Genomic DNA, 15,840 nt, shown 5'->3' with positions numbered 1-15,840 from the left:
TTATTTTCTCTTATACATGATTATCTTCATATTTTCCTCGTATACATATAATATGTAAAACAAATTCATTTTTGAAGAAATTTCTCATTTATTTAAAAATATCTCATAGATTCTTAAATAATATATCGTATTTACTCATAGAACTAATCGCTCTCTTACAAAAGGAATTAAGAAAATATGAGCTTTTTTCTTCATTTACACTGAGAGAAAAAATTCTAGCAATGGTAACTATAAGGGGTAAACCATACAAATTTTGTTAATATAATATAATATATATTATAGTTAAGTGAACTTATTATAGTTCTTGCAAATAAGTTAATGATTAAGAGAACTATTAAAAAATAATTTTAATATACTATATAATATAGTAATTAATAATAATCAGATAATAATCATAAACAATTTATTGGTTTTTTAATATTAAAAATGTTTAAATTTTATTTAAGAAAGACTAATACTGTTATATATTCAACATCAAAGCTATTTTACTAAGTTAATATACAGTCGGACTTCGATAACTCGAATCTCAAAAGGGAAGAGCTAAAAGTTTCGAACTTTTTATAGAAGTTTCAACTTTTCGAAGTTTTCAAGTAAAAGACGATTAACTATGAAAATTTGGTTTACAGAGGCTTTGTACGTCAATAATTTTCCGATTATAATGGCTTTTAAAGGAAAAAATTCCATTTTTGACGTGAATTATTTATTGCATACATATGTATAATAAACATAATCATAACAAATACCAGGCTATTACTCATAGTTATTAAAAAAATCTGTAATTTTATTTTGTATTAATGACTTAATACATAGTTGATCAATGGCATTTTCAACGGTAATCAAAGTAGAGAATACGTTGTCCTCAATATTATATCTTTCTACAAAACTTCGTAAAACGTTACCGCTGTTCTGGCTTGCTTAGTCGAAACTGGAGTTTCCTCTACGAATGGTAACAACTTTGAGTTAGAGGCAGCGATAATAGAAATTTGATTTATACAGGTGAACTTCGATTTATAAAAGTCTGGCTACTTTAAATTCAAATTACAAAGTAGTTATCGAGATTCGACTGCATATAAATTTCTTCAATCGTATACATAGCACGATTTTACGTGTATGATATATTATTTGAAACATCCACGTACTATAGCATTTATTAACAAATATTACAATATATTTTACTTTTCGTGTTCAGGGAGAGATTAATTTGTCTGTTATCTAGAGTCCGCTGTGCAAATTCTAAATTTTTTTATATCAGAATGCTGAAGATAAGCAAAGGAAACCATTGATAGGCGTCGATTTTTGTAGCACTGCTGTAAGCTATACCCACATAAGGCTCTAAATTTGTATCGTTGTAGTGTTGGAAGTACCAGTTGAAAGGACTGTCCTTTATCACTTTAGCTTCATCGTCAACGACAAACGCCTCGTTCTGACTTTCGGTTGTCTCGTCGATGATCTCGCTCCTCTGAGCGGCGCCAGCGATCGACTTCTGCTTTTCTCTGGATTGATCGGCGTTGTAGCTGATGTACGGCGAGGCAACCTTGGTTATCGTAGATCTACCAAGCGGACGTATATTTACTACGGATCCCGAAGACGGTACTAATCCCCCCGGAACCAGAAGCGCGGACAGAGCGGATGCCTCTGTCCCTCGAGAAGTCACAGTCATGGTTTCTTTGGGTCGTGGATTCGATGTAGTAGACGTTACAGGTGCTGAAAAGTATGGAATCGGTTCCGCATCCGTCACAACATCCGAATTGTCTGCAATAAATGAATTATTATTCTTGTTAGATGTTTTATGGGTTATGATACGAAATTCTTAACTTTTTTTAAAAATTAAATTTTAGTATAAATCAATAAGGAAGGTGGCTCTCTGTTTTTTTCTCGTAAGTACTATCTTCGACTATTTGAAGCTACAAAGGTTTTTTTTGTTATGCATATATAAAAAAGTTATGCATTTTTTAGTTTGGTATAACAACAAATTTTATCAATTCTGCATCAAATTTGAACACGGACAAAAAAGAAATGAAAAACATTTTGAGTCAAGCAATTGTGAAATTATATATATTCTGGAATGTTGGAATGTGTTCCAGAATTTTTTCAGATTTTTTAAAGTTCAAAAACATTATCAGGCATCAGTTGAACTAGGAAAGCAGCAAAAAAGAATATTGGACCATGGAGGGTTAAAAGTTAAAATGTAAGAATGAAGAAATCTTGTGATGAAGTATGCAAACACGTTTTGAACATTTTGAACTCAAATTTTATTAGTTTCATTAAGATGTAAACTAACCAAATTTCTCATAAGACTCAGTTGTACTGCCTACAAGGGTTGAATCCTTTTCATACTCAGGTATTTCTAAGTTCCAATCTTTGGATCCGGTTTCTTTCGACGGTGCCACCTTCACCGCTGCAGTTGTAGTCTCCTTAGTAATCGTAGTTTTCTTCGTTTCCGCTATTATTGCTTTTGGCGTGGTCCAAACTATCCTGTTAGCGACTTCCATCTGCGGTTTCTCTATGAATTTAGTATCTTCCGTATTTACTTCTAAACTTTCGCCGCCGTAAATTTCGGTGGACACTGATGTTTCGTGAGCTTCTTGCGATGAATCATCCTCCACGATTATCGATGTACTACTTTTCACTGTATTTGATGCATTAAGGCTAACAAACAGAAAATGTTTAAAAAGATTAGCTGAAAGAAAGTATCACTATGATACCTTGGCGAAAATATAAGCATGTTTATTAAAAGTTTATAAGAAGTTTATTTAACAGCAATCTTAAGCTTTAATAGAAATTTTAAAAACATTTATTAAAGTGTTTATGAGATGGAAATTTCAATATGGAATTGATTTATAAGATGTTCAACAATGTTTGTTTTATTTACGAGAAATAGAACTACACCTTGTCCACCTGACATTAATAACATAGTCTCAAACATTTCCATTATAGTTTTCTAAGTATTTATAAAATTGTTATTTAACCGAAGATTTATCAGGTATTTGCAATATACTTTTAAACAACATATTTAACTATCAATGAAACTTTTCTTAAACAATGTAACCATCGATAAAATTTTTCACAAACAGATATATAGTATGTATACACATTCTCTAATAATTTTTGTCAAGAATAGCTAAATTTATAGCAATTTAAAATGCAGTTTTTTGTATTTAAAATGTCGAGATAAACATATATATATATATATATATATATATATATATATATATATATATATATATATATATTAGGTATACATTTTTTAAACTGTAAATTATTTTGAAAATTAACTAAAAAATATTTTGTTTTAATTAATTAAAGACTCTGGAGAATGTCTTATCTTGGGCTGTATTTGTTAAATTTAAAAGATTCCTACATTCTACAAAGGTTGCAGAAAGGAAGAGAATAATTTAGATCATTCACCTTTGGATGATTTTACTGACGTTGGATGAAATCTTGCGAGATTCAAAACTAGTTGGTCGAACGTTTGTCGACGCAGCAGTGGGTAGTTCTTCCTTCTCTCGGTAGCTCGTCCGCGGTTTTCCGCTTTTGGAGATAGTTTTCTCTATCTTGGTCACGGTGCTGTTTCCACTTTTTCGAGCACGTTCCTCCTGTATCGGTGCACTACTTGCATTCAATGATCTTGAAGTGTTATCATGCTTCACGTGTTTCTCGTACGCCAATCTAGGATCGGCGATCGGTACGAATCCGCTTTGACCGCGCGGCAGAGGTACGAAGCCTCCTCTGTGGATTTCCGGTTCTGAGGGCGGGAAGGACCTGTAACGTCCTCGGCCAGGTCTATCCGACGACGACGACGACGACGACGACAACGAGGATTCCTTTCTCTCCGCCTTCCTGCCCCACAGATTGAAATTTAAATTCGGTAAGGGTAAACCGAAGAAGGTAAAACCGGAGCTGCTGGGCGATGGGGGCATTAGAGGATTCTTCTTTATTGGTAATGTAGTGTTCTTTTGCACTGGATGCTTCTGCGTATGTGGCGGCGGGTGAATGATCTTCACGGTCTGAGTAGGTGAGCTAATGGTAGACACGCTCGGCAGCGACGTGCTCGTATCATTTCCGTTGTCCTGGTAATCTACATATTGATACAAATAGTCGGAGTCCTGAGAAACGGAAGGCCTCTGTGTCGAGGAATCCTTTAGATTCATCCATAATGGTACCGTTTCTGTAATCCCAAACGCTGGCGAATTTCAATATAATTTAATAAGTTATAAAATAATTTATAACATAATCTGCTTATTTCGAGTATCATTTGTTTTAATTTAATTTATAAATTTTAGATGTACATAATTCAAGAGTATCACAGTACTTTCGAAGAAAAATCCTTTTTACATGTATAAATTGTAACCAGAATTAGTAAACGTATGAAATAATTAAAATTTAATTGAAATTATTGAATAAATAAAATAATGTAATAATTCTCTCTCTCTCTCTCTCTCTCTCTCTCTCTCTCTCTCTCCAGTGATTAATGTTTCAATTTTTCTGAGTTGTTAATTAATTCATATTATTTGGATTAATTATAATTTACCTGAGGAAGAGACTGAAGGTGTCGCAACGTTAATCATTTCGGCCTCGCATCCTGGATGAATCGGTTCCACGTGTCTCTCACGCTGACAATCTTGTCGCGATAATCTGAGCTCCTTGAAGAGAGAACCATCAGCGCATCTAGGACCTTCCGAAGAAGCCTGCTGTAGCCATCCTCGCAGCCAAAGCATGCCGCAAGAACAGGATAATGGATTTCCTTTCTCAGAAATGAAGAGGAAATATATATAAATACAAAAGCATATTGATGAATTATACAGATATCAAGGAATACTTTTATAAAAAAATATTGACCCAAATTAAGGAAGTATTCTTGCTTTTAGATATTAAAAAAAATTGAATTAATATTTTTTGGTTTTTTTTTAATAGTTTGAAATTTAAGAGAGGAAGAGAACAAAGTTAAAAAAGGGTAAGAGATTTATAAAAGGTTTTATTAATTATTTGCAAATATAAACTATTGTATTTTTAAAATACAATCTTAAACTGATTTTTCTTAAAACATTTTTTTAAATTGTTGCTATAACTTATCTAGTTTTACTTCGATTTACTTTTATTGTTATCTAATTTTAATTCGATCTCAAAATTTTTAGGAAATATTACATATTATTTTTTCTGTCTTGTTCGAACTATAATTCAATAAAAATTTTAACATTTTTATTTTTTATAAAAGTTGAAAGTTTTCAAAAAACTTTCTTTAACAACTTTTTAAGAAAAGTTAAAAAGCAAAAAAATAAAATTGCTTTTTTTAAAATTTTTTTATATTTTAATGTTCTTAGTAAATTTTTTCAAACGTTAGAAAAGTTATTTTTTGTAAATTATATGTAAATCTATATGTCAAAAAATTTTGTCTCACTATATCGTGATTTAAGATATAAAAACAAAATCTGAAACAAAAAATTTAAAAGAATTTTTAATTCATATATATGAATATATTTTTCGAAATTATTAACAAATTAAAAATTGGTTTCTTTTTTCAAAAAGTTTAAAAGAATTTTTTTCAAAAAATTTTTTAAAATTGTTCATATAAATTTAGAAATATACTTTACACGAAGTATCTTTTCTAGTTGAAATATCAAAGAATAAATGTACCAAGTTCTAGAATATAGTTGTTATATTTTTATAAAAAAAAATTACTTTTAAAAATAGATACCAAAATGATATCGAAAGCAAGTATTATATATTCTCATAATATGTTATCTTAATGTTAAGTAATCGACTTAAATACCTTTTATATAATTTAATTTATGTAATTTAATCAACACTCTAAATTACCGTCGATATCCAAGATAGCGATATTCGATCGCAGCCTTTTGAAAGCGTTTTCTGAGACCGCGGTCATCCGATTGCTTCGCAGGCTCAATACCCGCAACCTGGGCATATCATCAAAAGGCGAACCGTGCACGGCGCAAATCCGATTGTTGTCCATCTGCATGCAGAAAGGGAAACGTCTGTAAGGCGGCTGTGTTAAACGGTTGAGCTATCTTCCTAATTAACGATGCAGGTGTACGAATAATTACTCCGCCAGCAGAACGGCCCGTCTCGCACCATGGTTCACACTAGAGTTTCACTCTCGACGAGAAAGTATTCTTCTTTATTAGCGAACGCTCTCAAACTCTTATCGTTTTATACGTGATGCTTTGCAAATTAATTTGAATAAATCTTTAAAAAAAAAATTTGTGTTTGCAGCAGTTTTAAATTTCTGATGTAAAAAGGTATTTAAAAAATATAAAATATTACTAATATTACACTGAAGCTCAAGGTAACCTATTTTATTTTGTAAAATCTATCTCGTGAGATCTTGGAATTTTTGCTGTGATTACCTTTAGTTCCACTAGCCACTCCATAGCTGCTAAACTGTTGCTGGAAACTCTGGATAATCGATTGTAACTGAGATCAAGAACCTCTAACGAGCGAAGACTATCCAGACCAACGTATTCCAAGTCCGGCAGGTGATTGTGACTTAGATTAAGGAAAAGTAAATGTGGCACGTTAATGAAAGCATTATTAGCGATTTCCTGAATACTATTTTCCTGAAGTTCCGCACTCTGCAGCAGTGGTAATTCGGTGAAAGCGCCGCTGGGGATGGACTACAACATCATGTTCATTACATTAGATGACTACTTATTTAGCTTAATACATTTATAAAACTTATTAAACATAAAAGTTAAACGCTAATGTGTACTATAAGTTTTCGATATGATTTGAAGATTTTTACGATAACAAATTTGGAAACTATCCACGTTTTTTTTTGACAAGGTGTATAACAAAGATGCTTTATCTAAAGATACTGATCTAACATCATTATTCTATAATCGTGGATGATTGTAATACTATTATTATTATTACCTGTAATCGATTTTTGCCGAGACGGACGGCTTGCAGTTCCGGTAACGCTCTGATGGCGTTTCTCTCGATCACCCTAAGATCGTTGTTCTCGAGATCGATCAAGGACAGTTGCGGCAATCCGTCGAACGCGCCTTCCCGCAGCTCTCGTATATGATTTCTGACCAGTTTCAATTCCAACAAGGACGACAGACTGCTTAGAGTTTCCGGCGATAGGATGTTCAGCTTGTTGAAGCTCAAGTCGAGGACCCGTAGAGCAGTTAAGCCGTGCAGCGATCCGGGTAACTCGGTCAAAGTATTGTGCGACGCGTACAGTTCACGAAGGTCTCTGTAATTGACATTGACTGTTACCATTTTGGATTTGAAATGTTTAAGCAAATCCTTTCTCACAGTGAAAGTGCGAAAGACGTTGAAAGATGTATGAACGATCGGATGAATATCCTTCGAACTTCTTTTCCGGCATTATTTATAGCGTTTTAAACGAAAATGTACTCGTTTAGATATAATGGATTTATTAATTTAAGTATGACCACAAATAATATGGCTGTCTCGGATCGATAAATTTATCGGTCTTATCGGGAGAAAATTATGATGGCATTAGCTTTCTAATTCTTATCTCTGTTTCAGATAATTCAGTTTTGATTTGAATTGAAGCACATTTATCTTTTAAAATGCCTTGAGTTTGATCGATGCAATCAAGTTAAAGTTGATGGATGAGATTAAATAAAATCGCATATAAACTCGAGCCAAATTACTGTCAAATTAGTCGACACGCCAGGCCGATGCTATACAACGACGAGAAAGAGATATTAGCGTGTGCACGAAGAACTTTCTAGGTACCAAGTTAAGAGTGATGCAACCAAGTAACCACGAGTGAAACTACTTTTCCACTATAATACGCGACCAAAGTAATATACAGAAGAGAGGAAAATTATGTTTTTTACTACAAGTTTGACATTACGATAAATTTTGATAATTAAATTAAATGGTGAAATAGGATATTTAGATAGGAACTTTCTATATAAGTGATTTTTTAATATATGTACGTGAAAGCAAAACAATATCATTACAATGTAAGTACCTCGTTTAGGAATAACAGCTACAAGCGTATTTTATTATTTATTAATATAAAATCATATTAAGTGCTTTCCAATTGTAATCATCGATACAACACTACACATCTGTAAGTTTATTTTCCAGTTTCATTAAATAGTTACTAACCGCGGCAGTGATAGATGAGATTGAAATGTTGAAAACGTAGTTTCTCTACCATGATCAGGAATTAAAAAATGCTAAGGCATGGACATGGTATTGAAAAATAATCCTAATCCTATCCGAAACTTTGCACATTAGTACACACTTTGTTTCAATTGAATCGTGCACGATGTTACACTTTGTACGTTCTTGTGTACATATGTGTCGATATATATTAAGCAATTGCAAAACACTTATTATTATTTAAATTATCATACTTCTTACCTTGTATTGGTGAAGGTAGCGTGAGGAATTTGTGCGAGATTATTTCTGCTCAAGTCGACTCTTTGCAATCTACTGTTCTCTTGAAAAATATCCGGTCGCAGAACCTCCACTCGATTACCCCGAAGATTCACATCCATCAACGATTTTAGAGGTCGAAAGCTTCGTCCGTGCAACGTGACTAGGCGATTGCACTTCAAGTCTAACTGTTCTAATCCTGTGAGTCCATCGAAAACTCCGTCGTCTAAAATTCTCAGAGCGTTGTAGCCTAGATTCAGTTTTTTCAAGTTTGACAAGTCAGCCAGGGTGCCAGGCAGAATTCTTTCAATCCCATTCGAGCTCAAATCCAATGATCGTAGGGCAGGTAGTGCTAGATCCTGAGAAGATACGGTTGGCAGGGCGACAATACGGTTCTTGGACATATGAAGATGTTCGATATCTTTCGGTAGGCCAGGAACCACTTCCAGCATACGATTCAAACCGATGTCCAGTTCGTACAAGTTTGTCAAGTGTTGGAAGGTCATGGGATGAATTACGGATAAAGCGTTCCCGGAGACATTGATGTGCTCTAGCGCCGGAGTGCCCAGAAAGGACTCGGGTTCAATGAGTCCTATGGCATTACCGCTAAGATCTAATCGTCGAAGATTTGGCAGATTAGCGAACAAGCGTGGTTCTATGTGACGAAAGTAGTTTTCCGAGAGATCTAGACCCTGGAATTACGTATTGATTACGATCAATGTAGAAGTAAAAGATTGGCGATATTCAGTTTAATTTTTAAGAGAGAAGTTGAAGTTAAATTTGAAATTAATAAAAAAAAATGAAGAGTAATGAATGCTTGCACATAATCCACAACTAAAGTATTTAAAGAATTTGACACGCACTTTACCTTTAACGCTGGCAAATTCCAGAAAGGAGCCTCCAGTAGGTTCGACAGGGAATTGTTTTTTAACCTGAGCTCCCTGAGCGCCGGCATCGCTGTGAACGTTTCTCTTTGCAAAAATGCTAGTCTGTTGTGATTTAGATGGAGCCTCTCCAAAGTGGGATGGCCTCTTAGAGCACCGAAGGGTATTTCCTCTAACTGATTATGACTGGCGTCTAGAAATTTCAACCTTGGCAGAGCCTCAAACACCGATCGTATTTCAGCCACGTGGCTAAGATCATTATTGATTAGCCATATTTCTTCCAACGCGTTTCCTGTCCGCTGCGGAAAGAATTCCGGATGGATGCGATGAATTAGATTGTGATTCAGATCCAAGGACTTGAGAACTGGCACCTGCTGGAAAGCCTGGGCAAATATCTCGGTGATGTAATTGCGCGACAGATAGAGGCGCGATAAAACAGGAAGATCGACGAAGGAGCCTTCGCCCAGGCGGTTGATGCGATTTCGATCCAGACGTATCACTGACAACGACGGTAGATCCATGCACGCGCGACCGACCATACCGGCATCGATTATGGCGTTTCCGACCAACGAGATCTCCTTGAGCTCCGGCAGATTGATCATCGCTCGCGGATGAATCCAGTGGATTCCGGAATCAGTGATGTTGAGCAGTTCCAATCGCGGCAGATCTCGAAGAAGCCCGGCCTCTAATCTGGTCAGTCTCGGACTACCCAATACGTGTAGCTGCTCCAAATTGGGAACATCTCGGAAATTTCTCGGGACGAGTTCTAGCAAGGCTGGGGAGTTGATCTGAAGGTATCTCAGTTTCGGCAGACTGGCGAACCTCGGCAGTCGCTTCATCACGCGACTCTGCAGCGTCATCGCTTCGATACCCTGCAGGTTCTCCAGACTGTCCACGGGTAGAGATCGCAGATCGGGCTCGACGATGAACAGTTCTAGCAAGGAGTCGTGTAGGCCTTCCAGCCAGCCGGAAGACACCCTTTCGAGGCGATTGTTTCGCAACATTAAGCGTAAAACTCGTAATGTTGCAAACACCTTGCCGGGTAGACTTGGCAGGTTATTGTTCTCCAGAATCAGCTCGTCTACCGGTCGATCCATATAGTGACTGACTGCCTGCAAACCTTCCAGTACCTTTGGTAATTCACTGTGGCTACACCTGCACGCGTTTGGAGCATTCAATATTTAGAGCATTTCGCGTAATTCTACACTCAAGATTATCCGATCATGTGAACTTGCCATATCTGGACCTCCATATCGCGCGTGGAACATCTGCATGGCAGTATCCTTTCTTGAAGCGGACATCCGTAATCTGGATCTAACTGGGCACCGGCACTGATGGAACGGAGTGCCAGGAGCCAGCCGACTATCAGAAGCCCACCGCCCTCCGACGACCTGACCATCGCGCATTTGGACCGTAGTCTACGACCGCGAGTACCAGTTCCGCATTTTCTAGAATACGCGTGCATTCGCATGCGAACGGACAAATGTGGGTTTGGAGGAATAAAAGAATCAGGTGTTAGAAACTAATGACTTTTGCTCTTCTAGATTGTGCGCTTTACAGGTTGATAATTAAGATTCCTATTCAAAATCTGTCTAAATCTTCATTTTTTTTTTAGACTGAGCAACATGGCATGACACATAAGAATAGTTGAGCTTTCTTAATTTCCTTTAGACCCGTCACGATCTGTCAAGTCGCTCTTACACGTGATTTTGTGAACTTAACGCAAAAGACTCATTATGAAAATGATAACGAGTGTCGCGTTTCGACATATCAAGAGTTACGTAGCGTTTCCGCGAATATGACGAATGCGCGGCTAAGATTTGAGAAATCTCGTTAGCGAAATAACCCACCGATTGGTGGGATTTTAGACGCTAAAAGCCCTTGGACGTTACGGTACGCCTCTGTATCCTGAGCACGATGCCACGCACTGTGTACGCGTGTACACACGTCACGGTCGCAGACGACAAAATTGATGTCCCGTACCGTAAGCGAAGTTAAAGACCGCTAGGGCAATCATTGTCCGTAATAATTGTCGTCGCGCGAGCGCGCTTCTGATGTATAAAGTGATGACCGGCGAATAAAACTGGAGGGTGAGTCGGATTAAAAATTCACACTTTGAAGAGGGAGAAAGTTTGAGGGAATTATTGTACTTTGAATATAATACGTTGGAGCACCTTTGTTTCGTTGCCATGACGAAACGACACAAAATTATACAATTACATTTATACTTATACATATATTTTTTTTTCTACACAGAAAAAAATTATTATTAAATCAACAATTTATTGTTTCATATATAAGCAAGAATATAAAATCTTCTTTGAAGAATTTATAATCTTAAACAGACATAATTTTGCTTACATAAAGAAAATTCTTTTCTTCGTGTAAGCAAATTATGTCTGTTTAAGATTATAAATTTTACCAGGAAAATTTTATATTTTTGCTTATATATGAAACAATGAATTGTTAATTTGATACTATTTTTTTCTGTGTATGTATACAAGAAATGAAGTTAAGAGATAACATTAATTTTTTACGTTTTGCAGCACATTATTTGCTTTTGTTATAACTACGCACTATTTTGAGATAATAATATTTTGCGTAATTATTATTGTGAGGAATAACTTGCAATTAACGCAAATGTTAATTAATAGAAAAATAAAGGCGTTCACGAATCCTGTCAGAGAAACGTATTTCGTAATGTGCCAGCCTTTAAGAAGAAGGAGGAAACAATTGGGTGGCCTGAAAAGCCATTCGCACGTGAATAACGTCGATACAGTGCGATCCACGATAAAACGATTCTAAGTTGCATTGTGCGTGTTGCGCTAACGAAAAGATCACGTCTTGATGCATCCATTTCCGCATCTCAAAAGATGTTTCCGTAAGATTGAAGAAAGAAAATTGAAACATTAACATCGAATTTTTGTCTGAATTTAGATGATAAAATAACATTAGTGGTTTATTGAAAAAAATGATTTTATTATATTAACAAGACTTATATGATTTAGTGCATTTTGATGAAACCAAACAGATTTTTTGATTATTATAATAAGACTCGAGATTTTTTAATTGAAACGTTTTTATAGACTTTACTGATTTGTCAGTTTTTCAACAGACAATTGATTGATTAATTAATGCAAGACTCTTTTCATAGTGCAATTGCAAAAATGTAATATGCGTTTATGAGCTATTGGTTAGTAAGTATTTTACATTATAAATGTGAGTAATATAAAGATTGGCAATACTCTAGCTAGCAAAACAATATATAGCTAACTTAGAAATTAAGGCACATGTTTAGAACGCGCTCATAAAGATATTAGCACACTTTTTATATTGTTCTGTCCTTGTTTTACATCTAATGAATGATAAAGATAGAATAATAAAAACACGATAACATCCTTACAAGCGCGTTCTGAATACGGATCTAAGAAAAAAAGTACGGATATGTTCTATAAAGTTGCTGAGGCTTGGAAACCGCTCTAACCAGTTTTCTTGTATAAAATTTCATATTTTAAAATGTGTAAGATTACTATAAATAAACTTTAAACTGCCATAAATAAATTTTAATATGTACATCGAAAGTGATTACGTGGTCGGTAGGCAATCAAGTTGCAATTACGCCTTATAGAGAGATATGTATGCGGCACGTGCTTACAATTAGTTAAAAGAGATTTATTGTATTCATTGAAGCATTAACAGTTTACAGTATCCATTACTTTTTACAACTAACATATATTTCTCTTTTTCTCATTTTTTTCTTTGTACTGAAAATTCTCGTATAATACATCTCTTTCTATTCGAGATAATTAATTGTATATTATTCTTATTGTCATTTTCTGTAATTTTATTTACGTATTCATTATTTTCGTATACATGTATATTAATTAACGCTTACGTATCTTATCGAAAGATGTGTTTAAACCTCTAGCATTACAGCAATGTTAATATTGTAGCCTTGTCTTAGTTTCTTTTATGTTTTGCGTTAGTATTCTATATACCATTTATTTATATATTTAGTATAGCAACGATTTTTACAGTTTATACTCTCTACGTAATTTTGAGAAATGTGTTAGATATAAATTTTTTAATTTTAGTCTAACTTAAAGGCTTTGAATGCGGCTTCAAATAAATGAATTTAGTTGAATTTAATGTGTACTATAATATGTATATGAATTCGGCATAGAAAATTTTATCATATAGCGAGAGGTCGTGAGATGGTTGTGAGCTATTTGCGTTACGAACGTTGCGAGTATCGCGAATGTCACAAACGTCATGAGTAAATATTTGAACGATATGTGTATTCTAGAATATTCATATGATATCTTGTACTGTTAGGGAATGTTTTTCCTCAGTCATAGATTCTAAGACAAACGTTCATAAAACCTTGTTTTATAGTGCTTATTATTGAATAAGATTTATGAAGAATCATTACTTTGTGATTTTTTGTGATTAAAAGTGCCTTTTATGACATTAATTGTTAGTACGACCCTCCTCCTATCTTGCAAACGCGTTTTTCTTTCTCTCTTTAGTAAATTGTAAATTATATATGATCTGTATGAACTTCTACTTATAGAGCAATTGGTAGAACTCTATGGTGTTAACAAATTGGTATTCATAAGAATTGTGTCGCGTCAATATTTATTGAGATATTTTAAGAAAACAAATAGTATTTCATCACCCCCTCCCCCCCCCTCTCTCTCTCTCTATATATATATATATATATATATATATATAATTATATTATTATATGATATTATTATTATTTATTATTTATTTTTTTTACAATATTATTCAAAAGACGCACTGATAAGTACTGTGGCATAACTAGCACAATGAAGATTATCGGCAGGTAATTGTCATGAATTGTCTTCCGATTTCATCATCATAAATTGATCAGATCAGAATTTCGATCAAACAATAGCGTTTGTTTGGCATCGAGTAAGTATGGATGCAATTTTAGTGAAAGTGATACCCACTTCCCTGATATTTCGCCGTCAGTGACCTCAAGCGTACATCTCATTTTCTATCTCAAATGCTAATTTTACGTCATTATGCAACTGCATGAGGAAGATAATGCTCTTTGTATGACGAGGTGTCTAAAACGCACAAGAACGTTAAACAATATAAAACTATATAGATTTCTGGCAACTTGTTTATTGTAAAATTTCTCTGACTTAGTTTCTAAAATATTCTTCTATATAATTATATACCTATCGAAAAATTAGTTATCTCTGAGAAAGTTTTTTCGTTTCTATGTATTATCACCTAATGCATGAAATCATTACTACCATGTTATTGCAACAATATTCAATAATATGTAACATTTTTAACATCGTGTCATATTTAACATTACGTTGTAATTTAACATTAAAATGAACAATATAAACTTTGACCATGACTTGGAAATGGATTTTAACAGTGTTTCGAAAAAATCATTATAAAATTATCTCTTTACAATACAAAAATGTATACAATATTATTTTCAAACGTTCAAAGAATATAAAATCAACATTTTTAAATGTTACTTTAATTTTCCCGCTGGGCGTGCTATCAAAATAATTAAATAATAATAATAATAAGTAAAATTTTATGAAACGGAAGTATGATTTAAAGCAGTTAATACAAAACTACGTATCAATCTTGCTATTGTGCCGGTCAAATTTATTTAAAGAAAATTACAAATAATATGAATGTTCAAACATTTTTTGTTTATAAAGTTTTATTTACCTTCTATATCGGCAGTGTTCGCCAAGTCAGCGTCTTCTAAAGAACTCTGTGTTTCTTAGCAAGAACGGAATTCACCAAGAGAAATCAAATTTGTTTCTTGAAAATAATTTACACTCATATATAAAACAAACAATGTATTTTTTACAGGAGTCCGCGCGCACACACACAGATACACATGCCTGATCTTTTTCAACGTCTCCTCGGTCACGAGTCTAGCTTTTCGTGATCTCGTTACGTACTAAATGCACTGAAGAAGCTGTTCGCAAAAGCGTGGTGGCCTGCACAAACTTGAGGGGAGAAGATGACGGGTACCATGGTGTGGGCGATGGCGGGAGGGACACGGAGAGAATTGCGAAGTGCGTGTCCAGCCACCGTGAAGACACGCTTCCAGGAAATTCTTCCCTTTCCCCACAAATCTTACCGATCGCCGAATGAGTATGATTCGACATCGGTGAAAAATCGTCTTCCCTTTCGTTTTCCGCGTTACACGTCTGGTGAAGCTAACGAGGTTGATTACACTTGGAACCCGCTCGAATGAATATTTGAAAAAGGAAAGGAAATAATCAATTGATTTCAAAAGTTGAGGATTCCTAATACTTTACAAAATAGACAACTATTAATTCCACTTTAACTATGCTCCCTCTTGAAAAAAATGAACTGATAAAGTGTTTCAATGAAATGATTACTATATCAATAACTGATGATATTTCATATATCGGTGACTAATGCAGTATCATCAGTTACTGATATAATTACTGAATGATTTATTGAAACATTTATCAGTTCATTTTTTCAAGAGCGCACATGTCACGTTGATTATATACTGATTCTTTCGAAGTTTTGAAAT

The 15,840-nt window shown here is 34.5% G+C and overlaps 1 protein-coding gene across 2 annotated transcripts; it reads right to left on the bottom strand.

The window, feature by feature from the left end:
- Window positions 1–411: 411 nt before the first annotated feature.
- On the bottom strand, window positions 412–15,562 carry LOC105197043 (protein artichoke). 2 transcript variants are annotated; one of them, XM_039453839.1, is made up of 11 exons: window positions 14,994–15,562; window positions 10,502–10,714; window positions 9,251–10,421; window positions 8,368–9,074; window positions 6,892–7,216; window positions 6,366–6,632; window positions 5,818–5,971; window positions 4,532–4,744; window positions 3,409–4,168; window positions 2,282–2,649; window positions 412–1,752 (listed from the first exon to the last, which is right to left on the bottom strand). In XM_039453839.1, the coding sequence occupies exons 2-11, from the start codon at window positions 10,663–10,665 to the stop codon at window positions 1,244–1,246; spliced, it is 4,638 nt and encodes a 1,545-aa protein (XP_039309773.1). In that variant the 5' UTR covers window positions 10,666–10,714; window positions 14,994–15,562; the 3' UTR covers window positions 412–1,243. The 2 variants fall into 2 exon arrangements, with proteins under 2 accessions (XP_039309773.1, XP_025993506.2); XM_026137721.2 differs by having other exon boundaries at window positions 3,409–4,183; window positions 14,994–15,560.
- Window positions 15,563–15,840: the final 278 nt, after the last annotated feature.

Source organism: Solenopsis invicta, chromosome 9 (genome assembly GCF_016802725.1).
Source record: "Solenopsis invicta isolate M01_SB chromosome 9, UNIL_Sinv_3.0, whole genome shotgun sequence".
Classification (NCBI taxonomy): Eukaryota; Metazoa; Arthropoda; class Insecta; order Hymenoptera; family Formicidae; genus Solenopsis; species Solenopsis invicta.
Note: the sequence above shows the minus strand (reverse complement) of the source record. Positions and strands in the feature narration are given on the sequence as shown.

Excerpts from the sequence above, each read along its gene's own strand:
- LOC105197043 (XM_026137721.2), bottom strand. The coding sequence starts at position 10,665 with ATGGTCAGGTCGTCGGAGGGCGGTGGGCTTCTGATAGTCGGCTGGCTC. Across the intron at positions 10,422-10,501 it reads GATATGGAGGTCCAGATATG|GTGTAGCCACAGTGAATTAC; the intron begins GCAAGTTCACAT and ends AAACGCGTGCAG. Across the intron at positions 1,753-2,281 it reads TGAGTCTTATGAGAAATTTG|ACAATTCGGATGTTGTGACG; the intron begins GTTAGTTTACAT and ends CATTTATTGCAG.